Source organism: Triplophysa dalaica, chromosome 16 (genome assembly GCF_015846415.1).
Source record: "Triplophysa dalaica isolate WHDGS20190420 chromosome 16, ASM1584641v1, whole genome shotgun sequence".
Lineage (NCBI taxonomy): Eukaryota > Metazoa > Chordata > Actinopteri > Cypriniformes > Nemacheilidae > Triplophysa > Triplophysa dalaica.
The window spans coordinates 803,005-818,333 of NC_079557.1; the positions used below are offsets into that span (position 1 = coordinate 803,005).

Sequence of the window (15,329 nt, forward strand, 5' to 3'; positions counted from 1 at the left end):
AAATTCCTTTATACGTTATTGAATTCTTAAAAATAATACGCCGATTTGAAAATTAGGACAGATATGCATAAGGACTCTTAATTTGTAAAGGGAAGTGAGTGACGCCATCTGCTCTGTGCCTGTTCATCCTAACAAAAGGTGAGAACAGTGACAAACATTTTTTATTCTAAACAAACACTTTTATCGCATAAACACACGCGAACATAAAACGAGACATCAACAGCACGTGACGCGTTTCGCTCATTGATGTGATCGAGTATATTAGATGAGGAGCGCGCTTCTGCTGGAGCCTCATTTTCTCATGGCCGGTCAAGAACACGGACTCACGCACTTCTGTCATTATGAGCAGCAGCATCACTATGACTGAGTTACAGATGCACTGTACAAGTAATAGAAATAGAAAGATGACAACTAACATCTGATCTGCACGACATACTTGACATCTGTCTGTCTCTCTGTGTGAGTGTGTGTTGTGTGCAGATGGACGGTTTGAGCAGTCACAGTGTGTATGTGCTGCAGCAGCTGCAGGAACAGCGCATTCAGGGTTTACTGTGCGACTGCATGCTGGTGGTGAAGGGCGTCTGCTTTAAAGCGCACAAGAACGTGCTGGCTGCCTTTAGCGCATACTTCAGGTAACACAGATAGATATATACAACTAGATGCCGCATTCATGCGCTCCCCGGTTGCAGCTACTTTTGACTTATACTAATTTACAACATACGCACTATAAATATTTACGGAAGCCACCCGCCAGGAGTAACTATAGGAATAAAAAAGCAGAATCACTGAACTCGAGGCGCCTCCGTGTGTGTCCATCTGCCTATGTTGTGCTTGTCAACATAAAATCATATTTTTTCTTTCATTTGCGGTTGGCAGTAAAATTAAATCACGTATAACATGTCATTTATTCAGATTTTATAATGCTGTATTGTTTATAATTAGCATTTGATATTCATATTGTTTAATTTGAAATATTTAATTCCTATTATGCTATTCCTAATTAGGTGGTATTCTATTAAAAAAAAACTATTTTACCGTTATTATGTTCTGTAAAATACATTTAAATCAAAAACGTTTTGAAATTCACAACAATTCAACACAACTGTACCTCACGCATTCAATGGCTGCTATTGGACTATTAAAGGTAAACGTCATATTATGCGACTACGTGTTACTTTACGGAGAGCTGACGAACTACTAGCTACGTTCGGCCTTAAGATCAAACGCTGAAACCGAATAACGTGCAGAGTTAGTTACAAACTAGCTAGCAGTTACTAAGCCTCTAGTGCTGATTTAAGAAAGAACTTAAGAAGGGCTTGTGCAACCCTACCCAGGCACATAGACTTGTCCGCCATATTGGAACTGTCCACTGACGTCACTCACAGTTGATTAGAATGCCCCAACACCGCGCTTCACAGCCATGGTTGTGTAACCACGGGATTTTAAATTGCCTAAAAATTTTATAACCTTTAGGATACAATGTGTGAGTTCGAACAACAATGAATATGTTTTCATAATCTTGTATCGATTTTGAGTGTTAAAATCGGCTCGCACCGTTCCAATATGGCGGACGACATACGTATAGCGGGCCATAGAAAGCGGGCTAATGCGGCATCTAGTTGATTATATCTATGGAGACACACACTACAGCAATTTGATGTAAAACACAGTGGTGTTGTGTGACGTTCAGTGTTGAATGATCTTTCATCAGATCTCTGTTCCAGAACTCTCCAGCACAGAAGAACGATGTTTTTCATCTGAGCATTCAGGATGTGGGTGGCATCGGTCAGATTCTGGATTACATGTACACTTCACACCTGGAGCTCAACCAAGACAATGTTCACACACTGATGGAGATCGCACACAGCCTGCAGGTCACACACAGCCGTTACAACTTTAAAAGTCCCTTAAAGAGGGATAGCTCATCCAAAATCAGAAATGCATATATTGTTTATTCTCGTTCGTGTGGTTGTAAACGTCTATTTGACTTCGGTGGAACTCAAAAGAAGATATTGTGAAAAATGTCTGGTTTTGTGTTCTACAATGGAAGTCAATGGGGTTCAGTGTTGTTTGATTAACGACATTCTTTAAAATATCTTCTTTTGTGTTCTTCACAAGAAAAAAACCCATACAGGTTTGTCACGACATAAATAAATGAAAAAATAACTTTTGATTATATTTGATTTCATGAGTGGTTTGTGTTTGTGTAGGTGTCTAACCTCCTTAACACATGTCACGCGTTTCTGAAGCCTTGTGTGACAGTGCCGGACGCGTCCTTCTCTCTGCCTGCGGACGTCTCTTATGACCAGGACTGTGTGTTGAGAAACTCTCTGTCCTCAGAAGCGGATCTCAACAAACATCTTCTCATCCCTGCCGACGACCCGTACAAACGTGCACAGCCCACGCCGGCCCTGGGCAACACCACGCTAGAGCCAGACGCTGCGTCACAGCCAAACCGACAGCCGCCGCACGGCTACAAGCTCAGAAACTTCTACACTAAACAGTATTTCAAACAGAGCGCCGACCAGAACGCCGGGTCGTTTGGAGGAGCAGACGAGCAGCTGAACACGAGCACTGCTAACCAATCACTGCCTCAGAACCAAACACAAAGCTCCAGTCATGTGACGGACTCCGCCCACCCACCTGAGGCCCATCCCATCGCCCGTATTCTTCGCCCTAAAAAGACAGTGTACCTGAAGAAGTTTAACTACCTGCGCTCTCACGTCAGCGTGGATGAGGTGGAGAACTGTGCGGATGCTGATACTCGATGTGACCAGCAGGAGTCGCCGACGATGCAGCCCACAGAGGTGACCTCTGACCCTGCTGACCCCATTGAGATTGTGACCTCTGACCCAGCAGAGGTGTCCGAGTTAAAGACGACACCTGCAGGAGAGACACGTGACCCTGACGTGAGGTCTGACTCTGAGAGGTCAGAGGTCAGCAGTAACAAATACTGCTGTGAGTTGTGTGGAAAGACCTTTAAACATCCCAGTAACCTCGAGCTGCACACACGCTCACACACAGGTAACAAACCCCCCCCCCACACACACACACAAACACATGGTGTGCATCTCTTCCCACACTGATGTGTTCCTGTTGTGTGTGTTTGACAGGAGAGAAGCCGTTTCAGTGTAACGTGTGCGGTAAAAGATTTTCACAGGTAAATCTGGTCTGATGTTTGTTACTCGACACAGTGAACACAAGAGGGACAAATATTTGTGTGTGTGTGTTTAGGCAGGAAACCTTCAGACACATTTACGACGTCACACAGGAGAGAAACCCTACATCTGTGAGCTCTGTGGAAAGAGGTATGTGTGTTACTCCAGAGAAAAGTTGTGACACAGTGACACACAACTGAACAAATCTCAAGTGAACTTCTGCTGTTTGTTGTGTTGTTGAGTTTTGCGGCGGCAGGTGATGTTCAGCGTCACATTCTGATTCATTCGGGAGCTCGACCGCACCTGTGTGACTTCTGTGGACGAGGTGAGAAATAAACTATCACGCGTGACACATGTGAGATAGACATGATTTAATAGATGTGTGTTTGTGTGTGTGTGTGTGTGTGTGTGTCAGGCTTCAGTAACTTCAGTAATCTAAAGGAACACAAGAAAACTCACAGCACAGAGAACGAATTCACCTGCGATCAGTGCGGAAAATCTTTCAACATGCAGCGGAAACTCTTTAAGCACAAAGTGAGACACGCTGGAGACAAACCGTACAGCTGCCAGACCTGCGGTGAGAGACACACACTCTTAACATAACTTATAGCTCTTCATTTAGAACCTTTACTATGTGTTTATTTCAGAAGAATTGTTCAGTACTAACTAGTGTGTGTGTGTGTGTGTGTAGGGAAGTGTTTTGCCGGGTCAGGTGATCTACAGCGTCACGTGCGCTCACACACAGGTGAACGGCCGTATGTATGCGACACTTGCGGGAAAGGCTTCACACGCAGCGCAGTTCTGCGCAGACACCGCAGCGCCCACTGCACGCCCGCAGGCGCTGAGCAGGCGCTCTGTGAAGACGCACCTGACGCACAGTGCGGGACCGCCGGAGGACTCTGCAGCAGCGGTGCGATGTGGGGGCGGGCCATGAAAACTCTGCAGAGTGACACTGAAATGGACCAATGAGAGTCAATCTTTACGGTGACGTGAATGTGTGTTGCGTGATCTCTCTCAGGGATTTCTGTTCTGTCTGTGGGCTTTGAATAAAATGTTGTTTATTTAAACACTAGATTGTGTTGTTGTGTACATCTCATTTTTGAGTGATGAGACCTGTGCTGTAAAACCACTATTGTGCCGCCAGCAAATAATCCATTAATTTTACGGACAATTCCGTTATTATAGAACGCATTTTGCAGTGCAAAATTCAAAATACATTTGACTGACAAACACACAACCTCCTTCACACCCTCCTGGAGCCATAAGACAGCACAAACACACATTAAACAAATTAACACAACTCTCTGAGAAGATCTTAAGACACATAAATTAATGATCATGGCACACTCAATCTGGCTTAAGTCTATTTGACGTCTGCATTTACATCTGCAATACATAGTTTGCCCATCTGCAATAGGTCTAGGAGACGTCTGTAATACGTTCACTAAATATCTGGAAAACATCTGCTAAACATCTTAGAAAGAGCAGGTTTACATCGATTCTAGATCATAAACATCTAACACATATCTTATTGATGTCTATATGACGCGTTTGCAGATGAGCACACTATGTATTGTAGATGTAAAGGCAGACGTATATTTAGCCAGATGTATGTGGGCTATCGATGTGCAATTGTAGAGTGTAAATAGTAAGAATAGTAAGTGGAAAACCTAACTTTGGATATATTCTTCTGGTCTTTTTTATCATTCTTCAGCTCATTTTTTGTGTCATATTCACATCGACAGAGTTTATAAAAGATAGATTATTCCAGTCGTAAATCACTCAAGACTGTAAATTGCTGTGTTATAAGCAGTAACATCACTGTGACATCGATGTAAATCAGACAAAATGTAGTCACAATCAAACACTCCAACACAAAATGACTTCAATGATAAATGTTTATTGAATATTGTACTTTACATGCTCCACATTAAGATTAAACTGATCTCATAATGTGCTGTAGACTCTCTACCCTCCACTAGAGGGAGCTGCACTCATTCATACACACACACACACACACACACACACTGTTGTGAGTGGTTTGATCAGTTCTTCAGCCATCATACCAGTCCAGAAACAGCAGTGAGAATGAACACATGACCAGAAAGAACAGAATCCAAACACGGAAGCCGGCGTTGTTCTGTATAGCCTGAACACACACAAACGCACACGTTTAATGTGATTAAAAGGTCACATTGTGATTAAAAAACATGCAAGCACAGTGTTCGGGTGTATGTTCTTGCCTCTCTTATATCTTCATTTCCCTCCTTCACATTTTCTGTGGCACCAACAACAAGCTGATGAATGTTGTCGATCTCAGTATCCTACAACACACAGACACACACAGAGCTCAGTGAGTGTGAGTGATTAGTGTGATCATGTTTGTCTTGTGTTGTGTGATGTTGTGTTGTGTTCTCTGACCTGCTGAAGGACTTTTTCAGTGAAGATCTCCTGCAGACGAGAGATTTCCACAACCTTCCCCTCAATGTGCCTGGAACACACACACAGTTTAACAATTATCTTGTTTATGATTGGTCTTTCTGATGGAATAGCCGACTGTGATTGGTTTGTGTTAATGAATATATGATGGGACGATTTATGTCTAAAAATCTGTGTTTTCTCACCTGACTTCATCTAAGAGACTGTTCATTTCACCAACCAAACGCTGATTCTCCTGCTCAAACTAACACACAAACACACACACATTTTACAGATGTCTATTGATTTAATATCCGGCTAAGGATTTTTTCTTTCGATTAAACCCTCACAAACACATCATTAGACTAAACGACAAACATGATTATGAGTGTTTGTATTGAGTGAGAAGCAAAACCAACACTAGCTGGTTGTCATGATATTTCACAGTGATAGAGAGGACATTTGACTTCACCACTCACACTACACCTGTACACAAACACACACACACACACACAGTGAAGATCCTGTACCATCTGTATTTCCTCTGGTGAGAGATCGTCCTCCACTCTGCTGTCCTCCCACAGGTCAACATTACTGTCTGACACCAACTTATCTGCAACACACACACACACGTCAGGCACTGGTGTGTGTATGCTTGTGTGTGTGTGCGCGTTTGTGCGTGTCTAACCGTTGTTGTCCTCCACATCAGTCTGTGGTTTGCCTTTACAGGGTGTCTCAGGTTCTAATCTGGACCTGTTAACACATCAAACCCCAGAAAATAAACTTTGTAAAGTTAAAAGTAAAGTCTGCAGCAGTAACAGTACGCTATCAACATATAACACTTGCTGGTTCAATTTAATGATGAAATGAATAGTTGTGTCCTAGATTGTGAATGGTCGGTAGTGTTATTTGATGTGAGACTCTTCAGCACACAAATACTGTCTATAGACCGTTTCATCAGAGGCGCGTGTCAGGACTGTAACGTTTGTTTATGTTGTCATTTTTAAACTGTCTATATGTCAGAAAGTCCTTCATCTAACAGCTGAGGGGTTGTGTGTAACGTTCATGTGTAAATATCTTTCAGACAGACTACACACACACACACCTTCTGTACTTACAGTCTCTTTTTGTCCACGACTCTCTTCACGCGTACTGCTCTCTGTTCAGAGTACAGTTTACACACTCCTGCACACAAACACACATTTACATTTGTTCATTAGCAGAATTCAGTATAAACACACACACACAGACTGAATATGTGTACAGTAAACTCTCTTTATCAACATTCAGTGTGAATGATGAAATCTGATCACAAGAGCTCACACGATACGCACCCTAATATTAAATAAAAACCATGAAACGTTTTGATTGTGTAGCTTATCGATATCGCCTCATGTACTGTGGCTGCGCACAGGCTGGCAACTAAGCGCCTCGCGAGAGCCCCGCCCCAGAGAATCGTCATCAGTCTTTACTGATTGACGATTGGCTCGTTTTCCTGGAAGGCGGGACTTCCTTCGCCATTCATTGTAACGGCAGTGGCGCATCTTGTTGTAATCGATATCTTTAACATCAGTTGTGTGTTGATTGAATGAATGATTTAACGTGTCAGTATGACTGTTTAAATGTTGAAACTGTGATCAAATCACCTGAAGTGAATGTTAATATCAGGTGTAAACAGGACCGTGTGTGTGTGTGTGTGTGTGTGTGTGTGTTCACCTTTAAGATAAACCTCAATAAGATCCAACACAGCTGCACGATGATCCTTCACCTGTGCTGAGACCACCTGTCTGTCTTCTAGAAAACCAACACACACACGGTTCAGAGAGTTCTCAAAGAGAGTGTGTTAACATTGGTGTGTGTGATGCAAAGTATGTGTGTGTGCGTCATACTCTCAGATCGCAGTTGGCCGATGGCGTCTGCGCAGGTTCTCATGAAGGTTTGAGCATCCTGATCGATTTGATCTCTCTCGTTGTCTGTCATGTGGGACAGATCTGGGGACATGAAACTGTCGAAACACAAACACACACTCAGTTGTGTACCATCATACCTTCAGCAAACCGTTCATTCATAAGTTTTGACATCAGTCTACAGTTTGGCATAAGAAACGTTCAAGTTCTCCACTGACCTGCCTGCGTTGACATAATCCTTCCTGTGCTGGAGCAGAAAATCCTTCAGCTTTGAGATGTTAGAAATCTACAGTAGAAACATCACACAGATCAACACGCAATTGAAGGAATAACAAACACAACACAACTCGACTCGACTTAACACACTGTTTTAAGACTGCTGCATAACATTACATTCATGAAAATTCAACACAATCTCTTCAGTGTGTGTAGTCGGTGTGGTTTCATTTCAACTTCCTTTATAGTGAGCCACACACACACACACACACACACACACACTCACACACACACACAGTGGTGTGAGAGTGACAGATGCAGTGAATTATTGTGCTAATGTTACTCAACTGTTTCTGGTCCTTTAATAACACCAATTACATAATTGCTGCAGTTGTAGAATTTGACCCGAACAGAATCACTCGTGACTCACAATCACGACTTCAAAACACACACAGAGGCAGTTTAATTGTAACAGACACAATAACACTGTCAGACGAGGTCAAAGGTCAAATGCTGTTTCACACACTCATTCCCTCCAAATCCAACATTACAAGAATGCTGTCCTTCAACATCCCACAAACACACACAGTGAAAGTTACTTAATAAATGACTCACCTCTTATTTTCACTGTATTTAAATGAAGTTATCTAAAATATCTATAATAAACTGCTACATTAAATCACTGTTCAGTGTATGAACTCAATCTGAAGTGACTCTCTAACTGAACCATCACATGAATCAAATACTGGTCTATCATCCATCATCTGTCTATCAACTGAGACTGACGGATCGGATCAGATCAGATCAGATCAGTGACGACAGCAGAGGGCAGCAGCGAGCCGGACATGAGAGATGCGCGCGCGTGTTTCCCACAGTGGTCCTGGAGGCCTGCGTGAGGTCACAGGGATCAATTGCTGTGGTAATTTAAGACCCTAAAGAGCAATTAATACCCCAACAATGAAGCCAGCACCAGTGTGTGTGTGAGGGGCTAAAGGAGACAGTCTGCCGGGCTGCATTTAATCTCATCATCAGGGACCTTCAGTTTACCTCACACGCACACGCACAAGCGGTAAAGTCACGCGTCTGTTCTCGTTCCCGCGGAGCCGTTGCCATAGTAACTTGATAGTAATCATCAGTAATGGGGTTCGGGTCAGTTTTGGGGTTTCGTCGCCGGTCTAGTTTCTGAGGAGAGAAGCGGTTACCGCGCAACAATACTCTCTTTATGAGCCGACGCTCCGACAGGCGCTTAATGCAGCTGAACGATTAAAGGTGAACGAACACCTTCTGAGAGAACCCGTCCGACAGACACATCGCCAAACAATCACTGTAAACCTGTTTACAATCCACTTGTTGTTGTTTGAAGGATTTACCCAGAAAGGTCAAAGAGTTTGTGCTAAATTTGCGTAGCTGATTAAAGCGATTCGCTGTTTACGAAAGATTCGTTCGGTAAATCCCGCGCGCGCTGATTGAAGCGGCGTGGAAACGCGTCTCTAACATCAGCGTTGCGTGGAAAGTTAAAAGCGTCACCGAACATCAGGTAGTGATTTCACCTGAACGTCTCGTCACCGCAGACTGAAGCAAATCAAATTTAGCAGTTTGTTCTCCAGAACTAAATAAACTCACATGGAGGTTTTATTCACAGACAGAAGCTTGTGCGGCGCAGATAGAACCTCGCGGACACTTCTGACTCTCTGTGATCCACACAACGACACTCATTTTTGACTGGACGTTATTTTTCATCTTATATTCAAATATAAAGTTAACACGGAAGCAAAATATCAAAATTAGGCAAATATACAACAAATCGCTGTTGTCCTTCTGAAACCTCGTATCTCCAGATTTTGTGATATTTGCCATATATCGTTATTATTTGTCACATTATTATTTGTTAGTTATGTCTGTCACTGGGTTTTGCAAACATCTTACCATTATAAAGTATTAAGAAGTGCTTTTTAACATCGACAACACCAGTGTTGGGTGTGACTAGAAACTGTAATTTCATTACTTTCCCCTTGAAAAAGTAAGTAAGGGATTACTCTTATTTTTCTGGATTTAATAACAGTTACTTCTGATGTAATTGAACTAAATGTAATATATTCAATAGTGGAAATGACATCAACACTACAAGTCTACAACTTTAAAATGAATTTTTAATGTGTCATTCTCACATTTGTATACGTTGGTCAGTTAAATAGACTAATTTATGTAGTTATTTATTTGAAATAATTAACTATGCCTAAAAATGTATATATAATAACTTGGATAAAAGCTTCTGCTAAATGTAAATATGTAATGCCCTTTCATCCTTGAATCAATTCTAATCAAGGTTGATGTTGGATATAGAAAGTAATAAGTAATTTAATACTTTTTGAAGAGCGTCATTTATACAGTAATGTAATCACACTATTGAATATGTAATTTGTAACTAAATATGTAATATTCACTTTTTCAGAGTAACTTACCCAACACTGGACAACAAGTTATTTAATCATTTAAAAAGCACAGTTTTTTCAATTTTCTGAAGAAAGAAAATCAGCGAGTTTGCAGATCTGAAGTTTTAAAAGGACAGCGATATAAGGTGCACATCACAATGGTTTGAATAAAGTTGTCAGATTAGTTTTAATGAACTGCAACAGAATAACATAACTGTTTACTTTCAGAAATCTTAATGATGTTTTCTTTTCTCAGAAACGATAAAACTAGAATTTTGCTTATATATTATATTCAATTTGGCTTAGATTTATTTCACAAACGTAACTCATTACGATATCACATCATTTTTATCACCACCATCCAGTCCTAAAAGTAAGTGATGACATGGGCTGAACTTTCCCTTTAAGAATAAAATCATTTTTATTTTGCTCTGAATTCAGAGATCTTTCCAAGAACACGTTCCATAAGTCAGGCTTCTTAAAGAGTATTGTGTGTAAACTGTGCTGTTTGGACCTGTAAATCCAGTAAAGATTCACAATTCTACACAACACAGCGTGTGTGAATCGTCACACACGCTGTGATGTTTATTATTAGACGATAGAAATTCATCATGATGATCAAAACAAATCTAAAGTAGCCTAATGATTGATATATTTCACATTCAGAGCATCATCCAGGTTGGGTCCAAACTAAAGTCTGCACTTTCACACAGAGAGTTTAACTGGTTGTTTACTCTTCACAAACATCAGAGAGTCAAAACGCTCAGTACGAGGTAAAAGAATCTGATGTGACCGACTCCGTTTCCATTAGTCCATCAAATTCTCCAGCGCTCTCTCTCGCCCGGAGCAGAAAACATCCAGACGCATTTGACATTGTTTATTTTCCCTCATGCTTTTCTATCTGTCTTGTGAAGGCTGGCGGGGAGGAGAGAACATCTGCTGGGCATTAGGAGCTCTCTGCGCTGGTACTAGAGAACTAATTTAATATAGACTTTGTTTTGATCTTGCACCTCTAATCACGGCCTCCAGTGGATCCACTTTCGAAGAGAAACTCAATGAAAATGTTATTGCAGCATGTTTACAGATTCAAAACAAGGGCTGCTGAGACCGGACTTCACATCAAATCCACTGAAACTGCCGTCCACAAACAAAAATAACGAATATTCTACTTTTCAAGAGTCAGGGTGTGTGTGTCATCCCACAAGTTCTGAACCTAAAGGTTGCAAAATCTGTGCACATCCACGATATATACCTGTTTAATCAATCAAGAATTAAACATGAAACAATGTCATTTAGTGTGTCGTAACAATTATTGTGCGGCGTGCGCTGAAAATCCCATCACATTTGCCATCCAAATCGAGAAAATTGAACACCGAGATGCACATCAGCAGGACATGTGAGCGCAACAGAAAGCTTTGAATGATCTTCAACAGCCTCAAACAAACCCTTAGAGAATGAGTGAATATTAATACTTATACAAAAGCATGAAAAGGTTTTATTGCTCAGTGAGCTCAAAAGCTATGAAGTTTTATGTATGATTACAGTTTCATATGAAGTCCATGACACAAAGAGAGGAGCTCCTGGTTTTATCGAATGTATGAAAAACACCACAGTGATGTTTCATAACAATACATTTCAAATAAGACATCTACTGAAACATGCTTGTAGTTTCATACAAGAAATGCTTTTCTTCTTTCTATAGCACATTTACAGCTGTTGCCCAAAAGTGCTTTACAGTCACTAAAAGACACAAAAGAAGCATTTAAAAAACATATAAACGGCAATCCTCATTTAATATTACTATTGTGTTAACTTTTTTGCACGTAGCACTGGTGCTACAGAGGTTTAAAGTAGTTTTGTAGCACAGGTATAAAACGTCTGTTATGTTAGAACAAAATATACACATATATTTAACGGCTGGGTAATGGACGAAGGACAATTATGTTACAGTTGGGTAAATTAGGACCGTATAATTATATAGTTTTTCCCAAGTTCTTTTTTTCCGTTTTTATTTTTCTAAGTTCTGTGTTTTCCATTCTTTTACTTTACAATAACTATATTTAAAAACAAAATTTGTTATAATATTATTTACAATGGTAAACTGCAGTCAAATTCCTACGCTTGCAGATACAATGGAGTTTTTGATATATATTTACACTTAAGTAAATATACTCTAGAGTTTATAGTTTGTAAATTTACTGCTAAAATAATATAATTTGTTTTAGTTAATATTATAATACAACACAGTGTTTTTAATCTGGATGTTCAAGTTTACCAGGCTTTTATTTAGACAGGTTGATACGAAGAGTGTGTGGTTGATATTATCTATTCTCTCAAAGTGAAATGCTTATGAAATAAACTCTCAGATCAGCTCTGGAATTGGACTTCATGTGTTCATGTCCTCATACAGAGACGCAGACAAATGCACGAGCGTCACACGTGTGTAGTAATGCGTTAAACTGTGCAGCTTGTTCACATTCACGCAAAACATGCAGATGACACACTCAAAATATTTATTTGATTTTTTCGTAGCATGTAATAAAAAATTAACCTTACACGGACAAGGTGGAGATCAAACACCCCATCATGAGGATGTCCAAAATATAAAAAAGATTTTTAACATGACCTTAAAATTGTAATTGTAATATTGTAAAAGTAATATTTCTTATAGAGATGAAGGCTCTCAGTTTTAGCTTGATCTTAAAAACTTGTTGGTTTGCAGTTCAAACTTCAAAAGGTGATTTATATGCAAACCAACAAGTTTTTAAGATCAAGCTAAAACTGAGAGCCTTCATCTCTATAAGAAATATTACTGTATGATCAATAATCTGAACCATAGATTCTTTTTGCTTTTTAAAAAGAGAACAACTCAGAAATAACTTATTGGGGCTGTCCGCAGGTCTCTCACTTTGAGTGTGTCCAAATTCATGCAAAACTGAACTGAACTGTGTCTTACATCTATCACAGGAAAATACAGATATAAGAATGCATTGTGATGTCTAGAATCAGCAAATAAACAAGCTGATTTTGCACATCGAGTTTGAAAACCTCAGGTGGAAATGTACCGCGGGCCGCCTCACTTCTGTCACGACACTGATGAGCCAAGCAGGCAAATAAATAAGAATAAGAATCAATCTGAGGAAAGATGATGAAGAATAAGATTCTCTCAAAGTGTGAGGCACGAATACAGCTGTGGAAACACACAAGACAAAGCATCTGAATCGTGTTCATACAAATGCTAACATTGATTCTTCCTGCTGCCACAGATACTGTGCTCATTTTGTTGAAGAGGCGAGTGTGATGAACTTAAAGACTATTCAGACATGATCTAAAAGAGGTCACACTCCAGATGAGATGTTTAGCTCACTGGTGACACACACACCGAACACAGCGCATACATGAGTTCAAAGATGTGCCAGAACCTATTTTTGTTTTGTGTCTAGCAACCATCATTTATGCAGAACTTGCGATATATTATTATTACTCATTTTGGCCAATCCCACTGTGAGGAACATCTCTAACAGAAAATCTAAATCAAAAGAGTTTTATAATATTAATCGGTGTGGCTCTTCTCGATTATCACACACAGTGGCTGTGTCCAAAATGGCATTCTGTGAGAGTACGTACTGTATTTGAATAAATACCTTCCTATCTGCCGTAAAAACAGTACGTTCTATATAGTACGAGTGGCGGTAGTATGAATATATTTCGGACGTATTGACAACATCCTACACGTGAGCGTTGATAAAAACATAATTTAGTCAAGCAAAATTAATTGATTGGCACTTACATTAGAAACGAAAGTCTTGAAGTTTTCTGCTGTATTTATTTGATTTACTTTTGAAATTAGACCGGAAGTAGTAGACCACCCGGGTATTTCTCGCCTTCTGTTTTTTTTCATACTGAGGTTTCGGACATACTATTCATGACTCATAGGCTGCGTCCAAAAACAGGAAATACTATTTATGATTCATAAGCTGCGTCCAAAAACAGGAAATACTATTTATGATTCATAAGCTGCGTCCAAAAACAGGAAATACGTCATGAAAGTAGCCAAGTGGTCAAGTCAAAAACCACAATTGGGGAATATTTGGACGCAGCCATACTCATTTTCGCCTACTATATACTATGGAACTATGCGATTTCGGACGCAGCCAGTGTCAGTCTCAGCTGTCATATTCAACCCCAAAACATGTTACAGTACATGTTACAGTACATGTTACAGTACATGCTTAATTACTGCTTCAGGCTCTGATGTGATAGTTCATGAGGTGATGTGTGTGGGATTTGAAGCTAAAAGCTTTCAGTTACCAGCAGCACAGATGTTCAACCACGAATAAACACAAACTGATTCCATGATTCAATTAAAACAAACGTCATCTCTCAAAATCCATCATTGTCTCTCTCAGTTTCTTTAAATCTGCTGCTGTTAAAAACAAAACCACATCAAATGACACCTTTAACAATTACAACAAGTTTGTGCTACATTTATATCAACATCATCCTAAATCCTTCGCAACACAATGAATTCCTACAGTGAAACATCACACAATGATTCACTTCAACACAAACACATACATTTACATTTAAGCATTTGGAAGACACTTTTATCCAAAGCGACTTTGCTTTATCCTATACATTTTTACATAGGTATTTGCAATCCCCTGGGATCGAACCCACAACCTAACACAATGCTCTTACCACTGAGCTACAGGAAAGCTGTACATACACTTGTCGACAGTTTACGGCTTAACGGTTAATGTCATTGTGCGAAAAATCTTAGTTCGACAGAAATAAAGTTTTATTTCTCTTAATCACAACGTGATGAAACAAGATTAGCTTTACTGTGGTGACACGTTATACAGATAAAGTGAAAGTGACGTGAACACAGATTGTCTCACCACTTCTTTGGCTTTACAGCTGAACGTGTTTCTCTGTCGCGTGTTTCTCCTCGCGCAGCTCGGTTCGTCTCTCGCGGCGGTGTCGATGAGTCCGAGCGCTTTATTGCGCGTTTTCACCGTTTTTACACTCGCTTTGAATAATAACGTAATATCAGCAGCCATGACTGACTGACACGTCGCCCATCTGACGTCATCCGGCTGCGACGCGCGCGAGTGCAGCCGCGCTCGTTTCCATGGTTACACCAAAGGTTCCCACAGGAACATTATCCACGATTTTACTACAGTAACCAGTTTTAC

The 15,329-nt window shown here is 40.3% G+C and overlaps 2 protein-coding genes and 1 long non-coding RNA gene across 6 annotated transcripts in view; 2 read left to right on the forward strand and 1 right to left on the reverse strand.

Moving 5' to 3' along the window:
* Positions 1-100: 100 nt before the first annotated feature.
* Positions 101-4,230, forward strand: zbtb49 (zinc finger and BTB domain containing 49). Of its 2 annotated transcripts, none has more exons than XM_056770323.1 (9): positions 101-138; positions 481-632; positions 1,712-1,874; positions 2,211-3,024; positions 3,114-3,160; positions 3,235-3,308; positions 3,401-3,483; positions 3,574-3,735; positions 3,850-4,230. In XM_056770323.1, exons 2-9 carry the CDS (start codon positions 481-483, stop codon positions 4,125-4,127), a joined length of 1,773 nt encoding a protein of 590 aa, XP_056626301.1. In that variant the 5' UTR covers positions 101-138; the 3' UTR covers positions 4,128-4,230. The 2 variants fall into 2 exon arrangements, with proteins under 2 accessions (XP_056626301.1, XP_056626302.1); XM_056770324.1 differs by having other exon boundaries at positions 110-138; positions 465-632.
* Positions 4,231-5,038: 808 nt separating this feature from the next.
* Positions 5,039-15,329, reverse strand: part of stx18 (syntaxin 18) — a 22,343-nt gene continuing 12,052 nt past the window's right edge. For 2 of the 3 annotated variants that reach the window (XM_056769191.1, XM_056769189.1), the window contains exons 2-11: positions 7,702-7,769; positions 7,466-7,581; positions 7,293-7,370; positions 6,695-6,761; positions 6,265-6,329; positions 6,107-6,189; positions 5,783-5,841; positions 5,580-5,649; positions 5,402-5,482; positions 5,039-5,307 (exon numbers count right to left, since the gene is read on the reverse strand). In XM_056769191.1, coding sequence (XP_056625169.1) covers positions 5,212-5,307; positions 5,402-5,482; positions 5,580-5,649; positions 5,783-5,841; positions 6,107-6,189; positions 6,265-6,329; positions 6,695-6,761; positions 7,293-7,370; positions 7,466-7,577 — 711 coding nt within the window. In that variant the 5' untranslated portion in view covers positions 7,578-7,581; positions 7,702-7,769 and the 3' untranslated portion in view covers positions 5,039-5,211. Of the gene's footprint in view, positions 5,308-5,401; positions 5,483-5,579; positions 5,650-5,782; positions 5,842-6,106; positions 6,190-6,264; positions 6,330-6,694; positions 6,762-7,292; positions 7,371-7,465; positions 7,582-7,701; positions 7,770-15,032; positions 15,285-15,329 lie in introns of those variants that run through there. The other variant, XM_056769188.1, reaches the window with a different exon arrangement.
* Positions 7,776-10,326, forward strand: LOC130437706 (uncharacterized). The gene is made up of 2 exons (XR_008909222.1): positions 7,776-8,968; positions 10,152-10,326. It is a non-coding gene; the product is annotated as an uncharacterized LOC130437706 (long non-coding RNA).

What these genes read in the sequence shown, in the direction of transcription:
- zbtb49 (XM_056770323.1), top strand. Translation starts at nt 481, where the DNA reads ATGGACGGTTTGAGCAGTCACAGTGTGTATGTGCTGCAGCAGCTGCAG. An exon ending in GCACACACGCTCACACACAG is followed by an intron (nt 3,025 to 3,113) that starts GTAACAAACCCC and finishes TGTGTTTGACAG; the next exon opens with GAGAGAAGCCGTTTCAGTGT. An exon ending in GTACAGCTGCCAGACCTGCG is followed by an intron (nt 3,736 to 3,849) that starts GTGAGAGACACA and finishes GTGTGTGTGTAG; the next exon opens with GGAAGTGTTTTGCCGGGTCA.